This window comes from Nematolebias whitei, chromosome 23 (assembly GCF_014905685.2).
Source record: "Nematolebias whitei isolate Nwh7 chromosome 23, NemWhi1, whole genome shotgun sequence".
Taxonomy (NCBI): domain Eukaryota; kingdom Metazoa; phylum Chordata; class Actinopteri; order Cyprinodontiformes; family Rivulidae; genus Nematolebias; species Nematolebias whitei.
The window spans coordinates 16,497,402-16,515,766 of record NC_056520.1 but is presented as its reverse complement, the minus strand read 5'-3'; the positions used below and the strand labels follow the sequence as shown (position 1 = coordinate 16,515,766).

Below are 18,365 nucleotides of genomic sequence, written 5' to 3'. Positions count from 1 at the left end.
CTCATGTTATGTTGAGAAAGAACAGTGTGAAAGCTGTTCTGGTCCAAGCCTGTGAATGACGTGAGCGAGCCAATGATGTGACGATGAAAGATCTTGCAAGACGTTTTAGTGCTCAAAGAATGTATTGCCACATCAAAGTCGAGGTCAATATCTGTAAAGCTGTCAGACTTTGAGCCATTTTATTGTTTTTGTATGTCATTTAGCTGTGACGGCCATTTTGAAATGGGCTGACTTCAAAAATGTATTTGTTTTGGATGTGCATCCAACGATTACTTTCCGACAGTTTCCGAAAATTTCCAGAAGAAGGGAAAAAACATCTAGATGTTTAAAATCCTCATGCATTTTTTTTTTCACAGGGTCTCTCAGGACCAATTGGTGCTCAGGGAGCAGAGGGAAGACCAGGACCGATGGTACGCAATGTTTTACGCTTTCTCCAAATGTAGAGAGTGCTGATGTATTTGCAACATTATTGTTTATTTTTAATTACCAATTCTCCTCATCATTATAGGGCTTAGCAGGAGAAGATGGCAAACCAGGCTCAGCTGGTTCTACTGGGAACAGAGGAGCAGCAGGAACCATGGGTCTGCCAGGACCAAAGGGCTTCACGGTTTGTATGAGTGTGTTTGAGATCTGATGGAGATTGTAATTAGGCATTATTGGAGGTATGGGACAGAGAGTGGTAGTATTGTTCCTCTTTTTGATGAAAATGAGGTAGAATCCGAAGAGTCATGGGGAAAAAAAACAAAGTCCAACTCTTTCAACACAGACAGAACTTGGCAGGATCTGACAAAGAACAAAGAAATCTAGGAACTCTAATAAACACTGATGAAGCAATTCCAAACAGGGACCTGATGTAGCCCAAAAAACTGACAGTAAATAAAAAGAACTCAGGGGAAACAGCTCAATAAAGTGAAACAGGAAGTAAGATTCATGATCAGAAATAACTCCAGTTCAAGGATGAGAAACAGATCAAAGGTCATGCTCAATAATCCAGGTAGAAAATCCAACAAAGTTCAGTCAGGTCATCACCAGCAAACCGATTGGTCCACTATGTGGGTGTGCTGCTTGTGGGATTCCGTTTGTCGTGGCTCCTCATACTGAAGAAGTCCTTTGGATGAAGGATGAAATGTCTCAACATAAAAATAAACCGTCCAGATGACCTGACTGAACTTTGTTGGATTTTCTACCTGGGTTATTGCGCATGAACTTTGATGTTTTGAACCACTTTGGCTATGGCTGCTTCAGAGGAGCCGACAGGGGAGAGGACAGGCCCCAGGAACCATCTTATCACCAGCAAACTGGTTGGTCCACTATGTGAGTGTGCTGCTTTTGGGACTGAGTGGCACCTCGGACTGATGAAGTCCTTTGGATGAAGGACAAAACGTCTCAAAAAAAAAAAAAAATCGTCCATATGACCTGACTGAACTTTGTTGGATAAGAAACAGAGATACTAAAAAACAGATCACTAACAAGAAACCATAAACCACAACAGCTTCTTAAGTGTTGACATTTTAGCAAATTCACCCCAAGGTCAGACTGTGCAATGCTTGTAGACATGAGCTCAGTCTGCGACTAGAGGCCTCAATTAACAGGTCAAAGGTCAACAGTCATGATGGGATGATTAAATCAGTATGGTTTGTTTGAAAGGGCTGCAGGAAAATTACTTTTAAAAACAACACGGCACTACCACTCAGATTTAAAAGGTTTCATCTGAAGGAGCTGCAAGACTTCTGGAACAAAACCAGACCAAAGGAGAGATGTTTACACAGAATGCACAGCAGCATAACTGGAGGAATAAAACACATCATACTGGAACAAACATCATACCAGTTGTCAGCACGGTGGTGGAAGGCTAATGGTTTGGGCTCTTAGCAGACATTGAGTCGATCTAAACTTCTCTGTAGATCAAACGGTTCTACAGTCAAATGTGAGGACATCTGTCCAACAGTTTGGACCAAAATGTGTCCAACTGGACAATGAGCCAAACACAGCAGCTGATCGACAACTGAACGGCTCAAAAAGAAAAGAATCAAAGATCCAGTCAAAGTCCAGAACCTGAACTGGACTGAAACGCTGTGGTGGGACCTTCAGAGAGCTGTGCAGGAACATCAATGAACTGAAGCAACGCCCGAAAGAAGAGTGGGCCAAAATTCCTCCATAACCATGTTAGAGTCTGATGCTGGATCTGGATTTTTGCACACAGCTGTTTCTTTTTGGTTCAGTTTTTGTTGAATAAATATCAACATGATTGAATCTGTTGAGTGTTTTTGTACACTTGTCTCAATTTGAACAATTTCTGGTGAAAATGAGACGATTATCAATGTGTCCTGGTCCAAAAAGACTTAGAACTGAAGGAGGGGGGACTCTTCTTTTCCCTTAACTGAAAGCAAACTACACGTAAAAGCTTGACTTAAAGAAAACGATTGTTTAAACAGCTTAAGAAATCCAAAAACAGTTTGATTTTTGTGCTTACACTCTTGTTTGTTTGTTTTTTTTGTTTTTTTTACCAGGGTGATGCTGGGAAAATTGGAGAGGCTGGAAGTGCTGGAGCTCCAGGTCCAAGGGTGAGTTTGTTTTATGGTGTGAAGCATTCACACCATTGTGATCCATTATTCTTCCATACGTTTTTCGAAGTGATTCTCGTTTTTGTGCCATTTCAAAAAATCATAAATCAAAATGTTCAGCTCTTTCAGGACAATCCTGCTATGACTTTTGGTATTGGTGCAACTTTAGCTTTTTGAAATATTTAGCCTTTTCTGCCACTTTTTTCTAATCAAAAATGAACTGAGCTCATTTTCCGTCGTTCACATCTTTAGATCTGTTTACATCCTTTGACTGTTCCTTTCACATTTTGTTCTGCTTTAGCTTATTTCAGCTTCCTTGTGCAATTTTTTTTAAATCAGCTACTTTCAGCAAATTTCAGCTGTTTTTTTCATCTGTTTTGTACTCCTTTCAGATTTTTTCTGCTAACTACATTTTTGTGCTTCTTCTAACTTCTTTCTGCTAATTTCAGCTTGTTATTCTGTTTCAGCTTATTTATGCAAGTTTCAGCTTTTCTACTATTCCAGAGACTACTTAGCTGTTTTATGCTAATTTAAGCTTTTTCAATGAATTCCACATTTTTGTACTCATTTAAACTTTTTTCAGCATAATTGAGCAAAACTATGCTCTCTCCATATCCTTCTTATAATTTCAGCTTCTTTCTGCGTTTTTAGCTACTTTTCAGCTGTTTTTTCTTTTTGTTGCTAATTTCAGCTTTTCCTGATTTCTATTTATTCATGCTTATTTCTGCTTGTTTCAGCCTAATTGGGAAAACATGTTCTTTCTGCTTTTTTATGATAATTTAAGCTTGTTCTACCTTTGAAGCCACTATTTTCAAAATAAATTTTAGCTAATTTCAGCAGTTTTAAGATAAATTCAAGTTTTTTGTGGTAATTTCTGCTACTTTCAGGCTAATTAACTTCTTTATACTTCTCTATGCTTGTTTCAGCTTTTTTCTGCTAAGTTCTGCTATTTCAGCTACTATTTAGCTGTTTGTATGCTAATTTTTGCATTTTTAGCTAATTCCACCTCTTTTGAACTCATTTCAGCTCATTCCACTTCATTTTGGTAGTTTAAACTTCTTTTTGCTTTTTCAGCTACTTTTCAGCTATTTTTTGCTCATTTCAACTTTTTTAAGCTAATTTCCTCATTTTTATGCTAATTTCTGCTTATTTCAACCTATTTCAGCAAATATGTGTTATTTCTGCTTTCTTCTGCTACTTCAGGCTAGTTCTTCATTTCAGCTACAGTTCAGCATGTTTTTAGCCAATGTCAGCTGTTTTTCAGCAAGTTCTTCTGCAATAAGCATTCGCACAATACAATTCTTCTACTTTATTATTATGTTATTAAAGAAGTTTGACCTTTTTTTTGGTAAATGCTTATTTTTGTCTTTTAGGGACTTAATGGAAAAGATGGAGAGACAGGAGCTGCTGGTCCACCTGGTCCAGCCGTAAGTGCCCAACTCTAGAGAAATTTTAATACTTAAAACTAATATTAGATTATTTTATAATAATTTTGCTTTTCTCCAGGGTCCTGCAGGAAAAAGAGGTGAACAGGGACCTCAAGGAGTGAGCGGTTTTCAGGTAAACATCTGTTATTTGCGCACTCGTAATTAAAATGTAATTTAATTTATACACGAGAAAACAAGGCTGGAATGGGAGAAGGGAAATCTTTAAGTAAAACTTATTTGTCCAGTTACAGAAAATCTGACTTTTTTCATTTAAACTTGCATTTATGACATTTTTATTGTTTATTTTGTGTCAGTATAAAGGAATAAGCGTTTAGCATTAATTTATAAACAGGGTAAAACTCAAAATTAACTCTTAAGTGAACTAGTGTGATAATTTATCGGTTTACGTTTTTGTCTTTGTGTCTGGTTTTTAGGGTTTGCCTGGACCACCAGGACCACCTGGAGAGGGTGGTAAACCAGGCGATGAGGTACAACAAAGTGTCAATGTTAATTTATTTAAACATAACCTTAAGTTTTATACAAAATTACATTAATATTTGTTTAATGTTGATTTGTTTTGATGTTTTTGCAGGGTCTTGCGGGAGAAATTGGTGCTGCTGGGGGAACAGGTCCAAGAGTAGGTCCATTAATCATGTCAAGCTCTAATATTGTTGTTTAATTCAGGCATATTTTGTTGTTTAATGCAGTGAGAAACATAGTCCTGTCACGATGAACAATAAATCAATTAATCACATAATAAATGAAAATTATCAACCTCATTTTCATTTATCGGCTTTACCATTTCTTCGTGTCTCTCTCTTTCTACTGAAGACACTGGAAGACAAAAAAGCTGGTGTTCTTCACTGACCCCTCCCTTACTCTTTTCTCTTTAAAATTCATTTTAACTGTCCAAAATCGCGTTTTTGGACTGTTAAAAGCAGCTAAGATAAGAAGCTAAGCTACAAACTAAGCTAACTGGCCGACCTCGGGAAAAAAATTCCATCTTGTCGAAGTTCCAAAATTCATGGTTGAAACCTGTGCCTTCATCTATAGTTGTTTTTCTCTGCAAAAAGGAGCTGAGAACTTGTTTACTGATTTTTTATTAAAAGCTTTGTGTGAAAAATCCTATGCTAAAGAGCTAAAACCACACCAAGCGTCTGCCATTTTGAGAACAGGAGACAGCCCATGTCACGTCAAGGGGCCTCCCTCCCATTTTTCTTAAAGAGACGCGCTGCTCGCTCCCTCACTATCCATCCTTCAGTTCAAACAGTCTTAAACTGCTATCCGGTGGTCGCAAAAGGTACTACACTCAAAACAAATTAACAGACATTCTTAAGTTATTTGACAATAATGACTAATTATTGCCAAATTTCAATCAATATTATCGTTTATCACAATAATTTCTGAGACGATTAATCGCCTAGCAACATTTTTTTTTACTGTGACAGGCCTAGAGAAACAGTTGTGTGTCTTTAAGTATTGGCTGTTTTAACAGGGAGAAAGAGGCCCTCCAGGAGAAAGAGGTGAAACTGGGCCCAATGGGCTGCTGGGACCTAAAGGAAGTCCAGGAGCACCAGGACCAGATGGGGCCAAGGTATCATTTGGGTAAAAAAAAACACATTTTAAACTGACACATTTCTTGTGATAATTCCTGCTGTATTACACAAATCAGGGTAACCCAGGTCCAAAGGGTGCTGCTGGAGAGCCAGGTGGTCCTGGACTTCAAGGGATGCCAGGGGAGAGAGGGGTACCAGGACCCTCAGGACCAAAGGGAGATGCTGTAAGTTAATCCACAAAAATGAATGATTTTAAAATATAAAAAATAAATAAAACTCTTATGGCCTTGCATTTGTGTCATCTTTAAAACAACAATCAGTTGCTCCATTTTTGCTTAATTTGAACTAACATGCAAATCACCCTCCCTTCTGAGAGTTATTATGGTCCTTGTTATCTTAAACCATCTAACTTCTGATGGCGAGAAGGTTTCAGAGTCCAACTTTCTAGAACATACATTACAGTTCACAGCAATTTTAACTTTGGTGCATGAGACCAAAACGTCTCCTATGTGGACCAGACCGACAGAGACCCTAATGACCCTCAGGAGAGAGGGGTGGGAGGGATTTACATGTCAGTTTCGCTTACATAAACAAAGCAAAACAATACAAGAAGTCCAGTTCCCTTAAAAAAAAATTCTTAGGTTTGTTAAGTTCCTGATCACTGAGAATCTACATTAATTCAATTCAGATAGCGCCAGTTCACAACAAAGTCTTTACAGAAACATTCACATACAAAGAAAAGCCAATTAGTGAAGTTCTCTATCTAAGGAATCCTTTAACATTAACATAATCAGATCATCTACAAAAAAAAAAAAAAAACAGATACGACAATAAATCTATTAAGGATTAAAATCTAAATTGTCCCTAGGTGTGAGTGAGAGAGTGCATGGTTGTTTGTCTCTACGTGTCCCTGGGATGGACAAGACACCTGTCCAGGGTGTCCCCCACCTCTTTGATAGTGACTGCTGGGTATGAGCACCAGTTTCCCCGCAACCCCGAAAGGAAAAAGCGGATTAAAAAAATGGATGGATGGATGGATGGATGGAAGGAAGGAAGGAAGGATGTATGTATGTATGGATAGACAGATGGAAGGAAGGATGGAAGGATGGAAGTAAGAAAGGATGGGTGGATGGATGGATGGATGGATGAATGGAAGAATGGATGGATGGAAGGAAGGATGAATGGATGGAAGGATGGAGGAATGGATGAATGGATGGAAGGAAGGATGTATAGATAGATGGCTGGATGATGGATGGTTGGCTGGCTAGATGGATGGAAGTAAGGAAGGATGGTGGATGGATGGAAGGATGAATGGATGGAAGGAAGGGTGGGTGAATGGATGGATGGAAGGAAGGATGGGTGGATGGATGGAAGGAAGGATGGGTGGATGGATGGATGGATGGATGGATGATGGATGGATGGATGGAAGGATAGAAGTAAGGAAGGATGGGTGGATGGATGAGTGGAAGGATGGATGGGTGGAAGGATGGGTGGATGGATGGATGGGTGGAAGGATGGAAGTAAGGAAGGATGGATGTATGGATGGGTGGATGGATGGAAGGAAAGATGGGTGGATGGATGGAAGGAAAGATGGGTGGATGGGTGGAAGGATGGATGGAAGGATACAGGATCATTGTATTAAGTTCTGAGATTTTTAATGCTGATTTCTTTTACCAGGGTTCTGTTGGTGAGAAAGGACTTGAAGGAAAAGCAGGAGCTGACGGTGCGAGGGTGAGTCATTTACAAAATCTACACCGTCTGTTTGGCAAAATAACGTAAAACATACAGGACTTTTAAACTTGATTCTAAAATACACGTTATATTTTAATCTCATATTGTTATTCTTTTATAAAGGGGCTTGTTGGTCCTGTTGGACCTGTTGGTCCCGGGGGACCAAATGGAGAAAAGGTGCGTCCATCATTTTTTTTTAACATTAAAATACAATCTGTCAGCATTATATTATTTGCTACAAACTAACATAATTAATGGAAAAGATGTTAAAAAGCAAAAATAAATAGTTTTGAATCAGTTGTTTAAGAATTCTTATCATTAAATGCGTATTAAATTTTGTCCTTTCAGGGTGAAACTGGCCCACCAGGACCAGCAGGACGTCGAGGCTCAAGAGGAACCCCTGTCAGTTGAGCCTTTTGCACATTAAATAACATTAAACTGAGTTTTATTATGATTATTTATCAGCTTGATGACCCTACATTTGTGCTTGACGACATTAACAGGGATCTACAGGTGATCTTGGGCCGATCGGGGCTGCTGGATTTCCTGGACCTTCTGTAAGCGGACATTAAAACACAAATAATATATTTTTTTTTAATTACCCTATTTTTCGGACTATAAGGCGCACCTAATTATACGGTGCATTAAGTGAAACAAGTTCGTCTGAGCACCGTGTACCACATAAAATCAGTTCGAGGTCAGTAAGCACAACCAGAATTAATATATAAGGCTCACTGTTGATTTTTGAGAAAATTAAAGGAATTTAAGTCCGAAAAATACGGTAAGTGAAATTAGCTTCTTGGAAGTGAAACGTAATCTTCTGTTCGTTTCTGTTTCAGGGTTCAGATGGTCAGCCTGGGGTCAAAGGTGAAACAGGAGAGCCAGGTCAGAAAGGAGAAAGTGGATCTCCTGGACCACAAGGGATGGCTGGGAAGCCAGGAGAACAGGTACAGGTTTTAAAAAATTCAATAAAGTCTACTTGTTTTTTTGTCTGAAATGATCGTAGTATCACTTCTCTGAAGATGTAGCCGACGCATTGCATGTATAAAGGTTCGGATATTTCTACCTTTGTAGGTTAGGCTGACGGGATCAAGATTTTTGATTAATTTCAAATATTGAAGCGGATCTACTTGTGTTTGTAGGGTCCTGTTGGTGTGTCGGGGCTGAAAGGTGCCAGAGGATCGCAGGGTCAAGCTGTGAGTGAAATTTCAGATTAAAATACTGAAACCCAGAAAAGTTCAGTTAAAAAAAAACTTTTTTTCAACATAACTAACTGTAGGTTTTACACTTCTTCCTTTGTGCAGGGATCTCCTGGATTTCCTGGGCTGCCTGGAAAAGTTGGTCCCCCTGGCGCCCCTGTGAGTTGCACCAGTTGACCTGCTTGAGATAAAACACTTAATGTGATGGGTAACAATTGGGAATAATGTAGATTTAAAAAAAAAAAAAGTTTGAAAAGCTGAATGCAAAGACTTAAGCGTTTGAGAAACTGCCACAGAAACAAACGCTCAAAATCTTTTATATTCATTTTAATGGTTTAAATTGATTTTTTTTTTACAACGGAGTATTAGGGCCAAACAAATAAAATTACATTGCGAAAAAAAGTCTTGAAATTACAAAAATAAAGTCATACGAGAATAAAGTTGAAATATTACAAGAATAAAGTCATAATATTACGAAAATAAAGTAGTAGTATTACAAAAATAAAGTCGTACAAGAATAAAATAGAAATATTACAAGAATAAAGTTGAAATAATGAGAATAAAGTCATAGTATTATGAAAATAAAGTTGTAATATTACAAAAATAAAGTCATATGAGAATAAAGTCATAATATTATGAAAATAAAGTCGTAGTATTACAAGAATAAAGTTGTAATAATATTACAAGAATAAAGTCGAAATAAAATGAGAATAAAGTCGTAGTATTACGAGAATAAAGTCAAAATTTTACGAGAATAAAGTTGTAATATTATGAGAATAAAGTTGTAACATTAAGAAAATAAAGTCATAGTATTACAAGAATAAAGTCGTAATATTATGAAAATAGAGTCGTATGGGAATAAAGTCGAAATATTACGAGAATATAGTTGAAAAATTACAAGAATAAAGTCATATTAATACAAAAATAGAGTCGTACAGGAATAAAGTCGAAATATTACGAGAATAAAGTTGTAGTATTAGGAGATAAAAGTTGAAATAATGAGAATAAAGTCATAGTATTACGAGAATAAAGTTGTAAATTACGAAAATAAAGCCGTATGAAAACAAAGTAAAAACATTATGAGAATAAAGTCATAGTATTATGAGAATAAAGTTGAAATATTACGAGAATAAATTCTTAGTATTACGAGAATAAAGTTGTAACATTACGAGAATAAAGTTGTAGTATTACAAGAATAAAGTTGTAATATTACAAAAATTATGTTGTACAAGAATAAAATTGAAATATTACGAGAATAAAGTTGACATAATATGAGAATAAAGTTATAGTATTACAAGAATAACGTTGTAAATTACGAAAATAAAGTCGTACGAGAATAAAGTTGAAATATTATGAGAATAAATGTGTAAAATTACCATATTATCAGAACTTTGACACGAAAAAGTAGTCTTACAACTGTGGTAAAATGATGAATGTTGAGCATCTTGTTAAGTTATACTTTGATAATGGTTTTACAAATAAGGAAAGTCTTAATCTGTTAGCACATCAGCATTAGATTATTATCAGTATCAGGACTTTGACATGATTGTGCAAATGACTATGTCTGTTTCGAAGAAAGAAACATGGATTTGGTAGATGTTGCTTCTTTTGTGGAAGAGGAGCTTTCTGGAAGTGGTCGACTGCAAGGCTAAACGACTTTATTCTCATAATGTTATGACTTTATTCTCGTACAACTTTATTCTCACAATGCAACAACTTTATTATCATAATCTTATGACTTTATTGTTGTACGACTTTATTCTCCTAATACTATGATTTTATTCTTGTAATTTTATGACTTTTTTCTCGCAATGTAATATTTTTGTTTTTGTTGTTCTTAGCGTGGCCCTAATACTCTGGTATAATTTTTAATCTACAGCACGCTGAAAATAAAATAATTGCCATTTTATGGAGTAATTTTGGTATGATTGAACACATGTTTTGTCCCCCCATCAGTGGCGATTTTAGCCTCTTTTTGGGGATGCTCAAGAACCCCTAAGTTGTAACTCAGCACCCCTGAAAAGTTTAAAAACCATCATTATGGTTTTGTAAGGAAACTCAGTTCTCACCAAAATATTGAATAAATATGGAATAAATTATTATACTTAAACGGGCCAATAAAACATGGGGGTTTTTTTTGCAAGAGTCGGAGCCTTGATGCCATCTGTCAGCATGTCCAGTAGGATCATTAGCAACGGACCAATCGGCAACCTGATTTGTGTTTTTCACTTTATCATTTTCTTCAAAGGCTTCAAAATTCATAAATTGGAGAGTCTTAATTTTCAACCTTACAAAGTCTTAAATATGTCCAGATCTCAGTCTCATGTTTGGGCTGCTGTTTAATATACTGCGTTATTTTACATTATTAGTGTTCAGCGTGTATCTTAGATGTTTTAGCATATTGTTTAACTTTCATTTAGCGTATATCTTAGTGTATATCTTAGATCCTTATATACTGCTTCTTTTTATACTTTATATTTTTGCTAAAAAAATGTTTTGTGTAACTTTGACCTGGAGTACACAGTTTCATTCCACCTTATGTACCACATGTGATGCGAATGACATAAAAAACCTTGAACTTGAAGATTTTCCATTTTAGGTCTAACATTTAGTTACGTCTTTAATTTGTTTGTTTGTTCATTCCTTGCTTCTTCCATCATCATTTTTTTTTATGATTTATCTTGAAATTGAACAAAAAGCCATAAAATTTTGCCTAGTTGTTTTTACGTGTTTGTTTTTATTAAAGCCCAGTTTATATGTTAAGTGGTGTGCAACTATTTCATGAAGAAATACGAGAATAGTGATTTTGTATAAACTTTGATTTAATTTTTAACGCATGCATTCTTTATTTCAAACTAGTGCCGATGTTGGAAAACCAGTGAATATTTAAAGGTATTTGGTGTGTGTTTGTGTTCAGGGATCTGTTGGGGCAGATGGGCCTATAGGCACTCCAGGAAAGAAGGGTCCTTCTGGAGTTCTAGGAGAGAATGGGGCCATGGGGCGGCAAGGTGAGAGAGGACCACCGGGTCTACAAGGCACTCCCGGAGAGAAGGGAGACTCAGGAGAGGACGGGCCTCTGGTAAGGAAAAGAGAAGCACTTTCTGCTTTTCCAACACATTCCAGTTGTTAAAGTGCTCTTGCGCTTTCTCTGTCAGGGTCCTGATGGGCCTCCGGGGCCGGCTGGTGTCTCAGGACAGCGAGGAATTGTGGGCCAGCCCGGAGTCAGAGGAGAGTCGGGCTTGGTGGGACTGCCTGGTCCCGCTGTGAGTGCATAATGTTTCTTGATTATCGCAGTGTTGGTGTTGCTTCTCGACTTAGATGGGAGTTTTTACATGTATTTGTTCCACAGGGTCCACCGGGAAAAGCAGGAACTCCTGGAGCTCAAGGATCCAGAGGTCCAGCTGGTGGGGTTGGTTTACCAGGGACCACCGGGCCAAGAGGAGACGCTGGCCCTGAGGTTTGCCCTTTTGGCCACAGCAAATACATTTCGGCTACTTTTGTGCAAACATTAATCACCTACTAATCATTGCATCTAAGAGCTGCAGATGTGATGAACTTTTGTTGAGTTAGGTTCAGCCTTACAATATCCCAAATGTGTTTGTAGTTGTTGCATGAGCGTGTTTCATGTCATTTTTCCAGGGTATTGCTGGAGCAGAAGGGGCCCCTGGTAAAGATGGTCTTCTAGGAGAAAGGGTGAGAGTAAAACCACTGTTCCTGAGTTTGTGTTCTGTCAGACAGGTTCAGGCTACGAAGCAGGTTCAGCACAGTCAGGCCTTATTTGTCTAAACCGACTCCAAGTAGAATAAAACGCTCGGAGTTGAGATAAGATAGAACTTTACTGATCCTGCAGGAAATTGTTGATTTAGCAGTTGATTTAGTTAGCAGCTATTACAAAGTACAATAATTGTGCATAAAACGGGAAATTTAAGAAAATTGTGGGTGTGACGTTGAATCCTTGAATCCAAATGTTGAAAATACCTTAAATAAATCAAAATCGATAGAGTCAAGTCTTTTTGCAAGGTGTTACAGGAGCAGTGTAAGAAATTGCCTTTTTGCCAAATTCAGTCCGTACTGAGGGAACGCTGCAGGTAATGAATCCCTGAGAATGCACACCGTAACTGCATTGACGGCGTGACATGTGGGAGGAGATATAAGAAGGCAGCAGACCAAGGAGTGATTTATACATGAAGATGTACCAGTGAGAGAGCCTATGTATAGATAATGACCAACTGACCAATGAGTACAGAGTGCAGTAATGGGTACGGTAGTTACAACCAGTTATGAATCTTAGCGCACCATGATAGACAGCATCCAACATCAGCAAGGAGCTTGTAGGGACATTTATGTAAATAACGTCACCATAATCGATAGCTGGTAGAAAAGTAGCAACTACAAGGCATTTCCTGGCATTCAGAGTTAAGCAAGATCTATTTCTGAAAAAGAAAATCAGTTTCAATTTCAGTTTTTTTTTATCAAGCTTTCAACATGCGGCTGAAAAGAGAGATGTGCATAAATAAAAATTCCCAAGTATTTGTAAGAATCCACAAACTCAATAAGAACACCATGCATGGATGAGATAAGGGGAAGAGCTGCTGGCACCAACTTTTGGTTGGAAAACAACATCTCCTTGGTTTTATCAGCATTTAGCACCAGTTTGAGATGGAATAGGTTTGACTGAATGTTGTCAAATGCAGACTGTAGAAGCTGGAAAACCTTGGCAGCTGTGTTCGCTCGGCAATAAACAACTGTATCGTCAGCATAGAGATACAAGGATGCATCAGGAATGTTGTGACCTACATTATGTATATAAATTGCAAAAAGAATGTGTCCTAAAATTGAGCCTTGTGGCACACCATTCGGATCATTAAATAGCTAAAGTACCATTGTGTCGAACTTTGCTTCCGATCTGAGAAATAGTTCGTACTTTTAGCTGGTTAGAGCATTTTGGCTCATATTGCGTTCCTCTAGTGAGTGAGTGGACAGGTTTGTCAATATGAACAAATCAATGTTTTGTGTTTTCAGGGAGATAAAGGAAACCCAGGTCCAGAGGGTTTGCCTGGAGTTTCTGGGTCTCCAGGTAATGAGGGTCCGGTGGGACTAACAGGCGGTCCTGGTCAAAGTGGCACAAATGTGAGTTTTACACCTGTCTTTGATTCGACTTTACATCTGCCAACCTTTCGCCATTATCTTTTATTGTGTCTTTTTGTTTGATTGGGTTTAGGGTGATAGAGGTCCTCCAGGACCCCAAGGACAACCTGGAGTTAGGGGGAAAGTGGTAAGACTATTTTTCACCTCACAATGCCAAACATTACTGTTTATTTGAGTCGTTTTTTATCCATTGAGTTGAACGGTGACACTGTGTTGGTGCCAAGGGCCCCCAAGGACCACAAGGAGAGAAAGGAGGCACTGGAGACCAAGGAGAGAGGGGTCAGAAAGGTCACAGAGGATTTACAGGACTCCAGGGTCTACCAGGAATCACAGTAAGGAAAATGTTTATGTTTAAATAAAAACAGAGTGCATTTAGAGTCATCTTTCTTGGTATAAATGAGTCCATCCATCCATCCATTATCTTTACCCGCTTATTCCATTTTGAGTCACGGGGGTCGCCGGTGCCCATGTCCATCAATCACTGTGCGAGGGGCGGGGTACACCCTGGACGGGTCACAAGTCCATCACAGGGCCACATACAGTAGAGACAAACGAGACAAACAACCATTCACTCTCTCACTCACACCTAGGGACAATTTAGAGTTACCAATAGGCCTAACATGCTTGTACCACATAAAATCGGTTCAAGGTCAGTAAGCACATCCAGAGTTAATAAAGGTGCACTGGATTATAAGGCTCACTGTCAGTTTTTGAGTAAATTTAAGGATTTTTTTTTTTTTTTCATTCAACCTTTATTTAGACAGGTTAATCCCATTGAGCCTCAGGGACTCATTTACACGAGAGACCTGAAGTGTGCCTTATAGTCCAAAAAATACAGTATATGCATAATTATACCATGGGGGGGTGGTGGCGCAGAGGTTAGAGAAGGTGGGCCAGTGATCGGAACATAGCCAGTTCAAGCCCCGGTACCGACAACATCAAAAATGTGGGTGGGCTAGTTTAAGCACCCCCGCCCTCATTCGTCCCACTCTGGGCCCTTGAGCAAGGCCCTTAACCCCCACCATCTGCTCCTCTGGGTGTCCTAGCAGCTCTCTGCTCCACACAGAGGGCTGTGGTAGCTCGGTGGTCTGTGGTTGCGTCAGGATGGGCATCCGGCATAAAAATAACTGCCATGTCTCCATGCGACTTAGTTCGCTGTGGTGACGCAGGGAGCAGCCAAAAGAAGAAGAGGGGAAAAAAAAAAAAATTATACCATAACTTTTGAACATTTATGTTAGTAATGTAGCTTTGGGAGTATAAAACACATAAAGCTTCAGGCTGTTTAAAAAAAAAAAAAAGCTGCACAACACTGAAGCCAAACTTCTAACATTATAATTACAGGTATATTTTGACAGAAAATGTGAGCTAAATATCACAGTACTTACATATTCCCCACCCACCCCCCAGAAAAAAAAAGTTAATTGTTAATGATTACCGTGAAATGCCGACTAGTAAATTAAAAACTGAAAATTTTAATTTTATTCATGTATAGAAAAGATTTCAGTTTGAAGGAATGCTTAAAAAAAGTTAACCTAAAACAAAAATTGATGTTGTTTTAGTGGGCATATTTCAATAAACAAAGTCGGTTGGACCTTTGGATTGTCCATCTAAAAATAGTCAACTTTCAACTTTTTTTTTTTTTTTTTAAACCAGAAAATTTTAATGAATTATTCTCTTTTAAAAAAAATATCCAATTTAAAAAAGGTCTTTGTACCCAACTTAAATTGTAGGAAAACACAGATCTGTAATTTGTATGGGGTAAAATTAGTTTACATTTTATTCATTTTGTATGAAACTCGCACTGAAATTTGACTCAAAGTCTAAGAAACCAGAAGTGAGGAGAACGCTGTTCAACTGAGATCTAAAATTAGATTTAAAATTCGGAAAATGAAAACATGATTTGGGGTTGAGTTGTCACAATTTACCGTAATTTTGGACTATTGAGCGCACTTGAATATAAGCCACACCCACTAAATAAAATAAATAAATAATTGTACATATATAGGCCGCAATGTCTATAAGTCGTTGTGTCCACATTGTAACATGAGATATTTACACAGAAAGATTTTTTTGAAGCTTTTAATATATATATATATTTAATATACAGTATATACAGTAGCCTACCAGGAAGTCTTTGATTTCTATCTTTATCTTCCTCCTGTGCATAGACGGCTTGTGCTGTCATTTTAAATGCACAATTCACACTTATTTTGAGTGGCTGCAAATACACCCCCCATCCCCGGGGGGCACAACAGAGAATGGGAAGGGGAACAAAGTTTCTCCCCTCCCCAGTCGACCAATAAAACTAAGTGTCATTGGTCAACTGTGACCTGTTTGATAATTTCATTGGTCAGCTTTTTTTTAACTTTATTCATACAGATAGTCTCATTGAGTCATGAGGACACCCCCCACCCCCAAGAGAGACGTGTACTGAGCAGCTATGTAAGCATCCAGGTGTGACGAGGCTAAATGTTTTGGCGGCATTAAGCTCGTTAGCCCATAAAAAACAAAAACAAACAAAAAAAAACATAAATTAGTTGCAGTATTGTGTAAGCCACACGTTGTTCAAATGTGAGAAAAAGTAGCGGCTTATAGTCCGGAAATTACGGTAATCCATTTGAGGGGTAAACAAATATAATTCACATTTGTAGCTTGAGAGTCAGGCACATTTTAAGTATTTTAAGCGCTGAATTGAGCTCGTTTTTATTTAAAGTCTGTCTTTCACAACCGCAAATCTTTCCTACAAATGGAAAAATTGGAATTTTTCAGTTAGATTTATTTTACAAGGTGGCAACGACTGACTTTAAACTCTGAACATTGATATACAAGCTCTTCTTGTCAGCGATGATGGTCTTGGAGCAGAACCCAGTGATGCAGGCGGGACTCAAAGACTCGAAGAGTAAAATAAGAAGCACTTTAATTGAACACCAAATAACAAGCTGTCGTGGCAGCTGTACTCACATAACTCCAGGAGAACACGCAGAAACACTGGAGGAGGCGCACAGGAAACTACCAAGGACTCGGGAGGGAAACCAGACAATGAGTAACACAAAGACACAAACTTATATACACACAGAGTAACAAGACACAACCACACACACCTGGACAGGACATGCAGGTGGAACCAATCAGGACAATCAACAGGGAAACCCGGGGGTGTAAGAATGGGGACCGGTCACCAGAGGGCGCCATCCTTACACTTCTACAAACTTTTCATGACCCCCAAACAATTTCTGTACTCAGCTCAATGAGAGATTTCTTATGAGAACCAAAGTTTGGTTCTGTTTCTTTAGGGGAACCTAAAAGAATAATCTCTGTTTCAGGGCGCTACAGGAGATGCAGGAGAGCGCGGAATAGTTGGACCAGCTGGACAGAGGGTAAACAAAACAACGTGAACAAATTGTAATACAAGTATTTTTGGGGTGCGATAAAACTCCGTTTTGTTACACCTACATAGGGACCTCCAGGTGTGGTGGGTCCTCCGGGAAAGGAGGGGAACATCGGCCACCCTGGGGCAGCCGGTGCTCCTGGAAGCAGAGGAACCAGCGGAGACATCGGAGCTCAGGTGACACAAAGCAAACCACGAGGATTTATTATCCGTTTGTGGTGAGAGACAAACAGCATGCATATTCATTTTATCTTCATCAGGGTCCACCTGGAGAACCTGGACCAACTGGCCTTCCAGGCCCACCTGGACCTCCCACCACAGCTGTGGAGGAGCTCTTTTCAGTGGATTATGAGGCTAACGGTGACGTTCAGGAAGCTGTAGACCTCGCAGAGTATGATGCCGCTGCGGATCCTCTCCCAGAATTCAACAAAGATGAAGCTCTGCCCAATAAGAACGTCCTGCATGCCGAAACAGGCGTCCGAGCCACGTTAAAGACCCTCAACGGTCACCTCCAGAACCTTCGCAGTCCAGATGGAAGCAGGATGAACCCTGCGAAAACATGCCAAGACATCAAGCAGTGCTACCCTCAGAAAAAGAGCGGTCAGGGTCTCCTTACTTCTCATTAATATTCATTAAATCATCTCACGTTCTGATTAGACGCTTTACTTGGGTCTTTGCTACAGGGGAGTACTGGTTAGATCCCAACCAAGGAAGCACCAAAGACGCCATCAGAGTGTTCTGCAGCATGGAAAATGGTGAAACCTGCATCTCCGCCAATCCGCCCAACGTTCCTCGTAAAGCCTGGTGGACAAAATCCAGTCCCAGTCCCATCAAACCCGTTTGGTTTGGCGCCGACATGAACGGTGGAACTAAAGTAAAGAAGATTCGTTTGCACGTCATCTGTTTCAAACCTTTTTAGATCTTTTTTTTTTTTAACAAATCTTTGACTTCTCGTTTTAGTTCCGCTACGGCAACAAGGAGGAGCAGCCGAACGCGGTGGCGGTTCAGCTGAAGCTGCTGCAGCTGCTATCCAAAGAGGCGCACCAGAACATCACCTACCACTGCAAGAACAGCAAGGCTTTTAAGGACGAGAACGGCGACCTAAAGAAGGCCCTGCTCCTCCGAGGCTCCAACGGTCAAGAGCTCAGAGCTCAGGGCAACCCCAGGCTGAGATACACCGTCATTGAGGACAGCTGTTTCGTAAGTTGTCAATACAGCATTACTTCGTTTATTGCGGGTGTTAGGTTACAACCCCCCTTCACAATAAGTGAGAATCCGCAAAGTAGCAATGTTATATTTATTCTAGTGTATATATATATATATATATATATATATATATATATATATATATA

At 39.0% G+C, this 18,365-nt stretch overlaps 1 protein-coding gene across 1 annotated transcript in view; it reads left to right on the top strand.

The window, feature by feature from the left end:
- The window catches only part of col5a2b (collagen, type V, alpha 2b), a 34,575-nt gene that overhangs the window by 14,798 nt on the left and 1,412 nt on the right, over positions 1–18,365 (top strand). The window contains exons 16-43 of the mRNA XM_037696794.1: positions 357–410; positions 509–607; positions 2,511–2,564; positions 3,938–3,991; positions 4,071–4,124; positions 4,426–4,479; positions 4,584–4,628; positions 5,487–5,585; positions 5,664–5,771; positions 7,225–7,278; positions 7,402–7,455; positions 7,627–7,680; positions 7,782–7,835; positions 8,118–8,225; positions 8,421–8,474; positions 8,583–8,636; positions 11,395–11,556; positions 11,633–11,740; positions 11,827–11,934; positions 12,117–12,170; positions 13,500–13,607; positions 13,699–13,752; positions 13,850–13,957; positions 16,949–17,002; positions 17,083–17,190; positions 17,274–17,613; positions 17,697–17,887; positions 17,974–18,213. Coding sequence (XP_037552722.1) covers positions 357–410; positions 509–607; positions 2,511–2,564; positions 3,938–3,991; positions 4,071–4,124; positions 4,426–4,479; positions 4,584–4,628; positions 5,487–5,585; positions 5,664–5,771; positions 7,225–7,278; positions 7,402–7,455; positions 7,627–7,680; positions 7,782–7,835; positions 8,118–8,225; positions 8,421–8,474; positions 8,583–8,636; positions 11,395–11,556; positions 11,633–11,740; positions 11,827–11,934; positions 12,117–12,170; positions 13,500–13,607; positions 13,699–13,752; positions 13,850–13,957; positions 16,949–17,002; positions 17,083–17,190; positions 17,274–17,613; positions 17,697–17,887; positions 17,974–18,213 — 2,688 coding nt within the window. The remainder of the gene's footprint in view (positions 1–356; positions 411–508; positions 608–2,510; positions 2,565–3,937; positions 3,992–4,070; positions 4,125–4,425; positions 4,480–4,583; positions 4,629–5,486; positions 5,586–5,663; positions 5,772–7,224; positions 7,279–7,401; positions 7,456–7,626; positions 7,681–7,781; positions 7,836–8,117; positions 8,226–8,420; positions 8,475–8,582; positions 8,637–11,394; positions 11,557–11,632; positions 11,741–11,826; positions 11,935–12,116; positions 12,171–13,499; positions 13,608–13,698; positions 13,753–13,849; positions 13,958–16,948; positions 17,003–17,082; positions 17,191–17,273; positions 17,614–17,696; positions 17,888–17,973; positions 18,214–18,365) is intronic.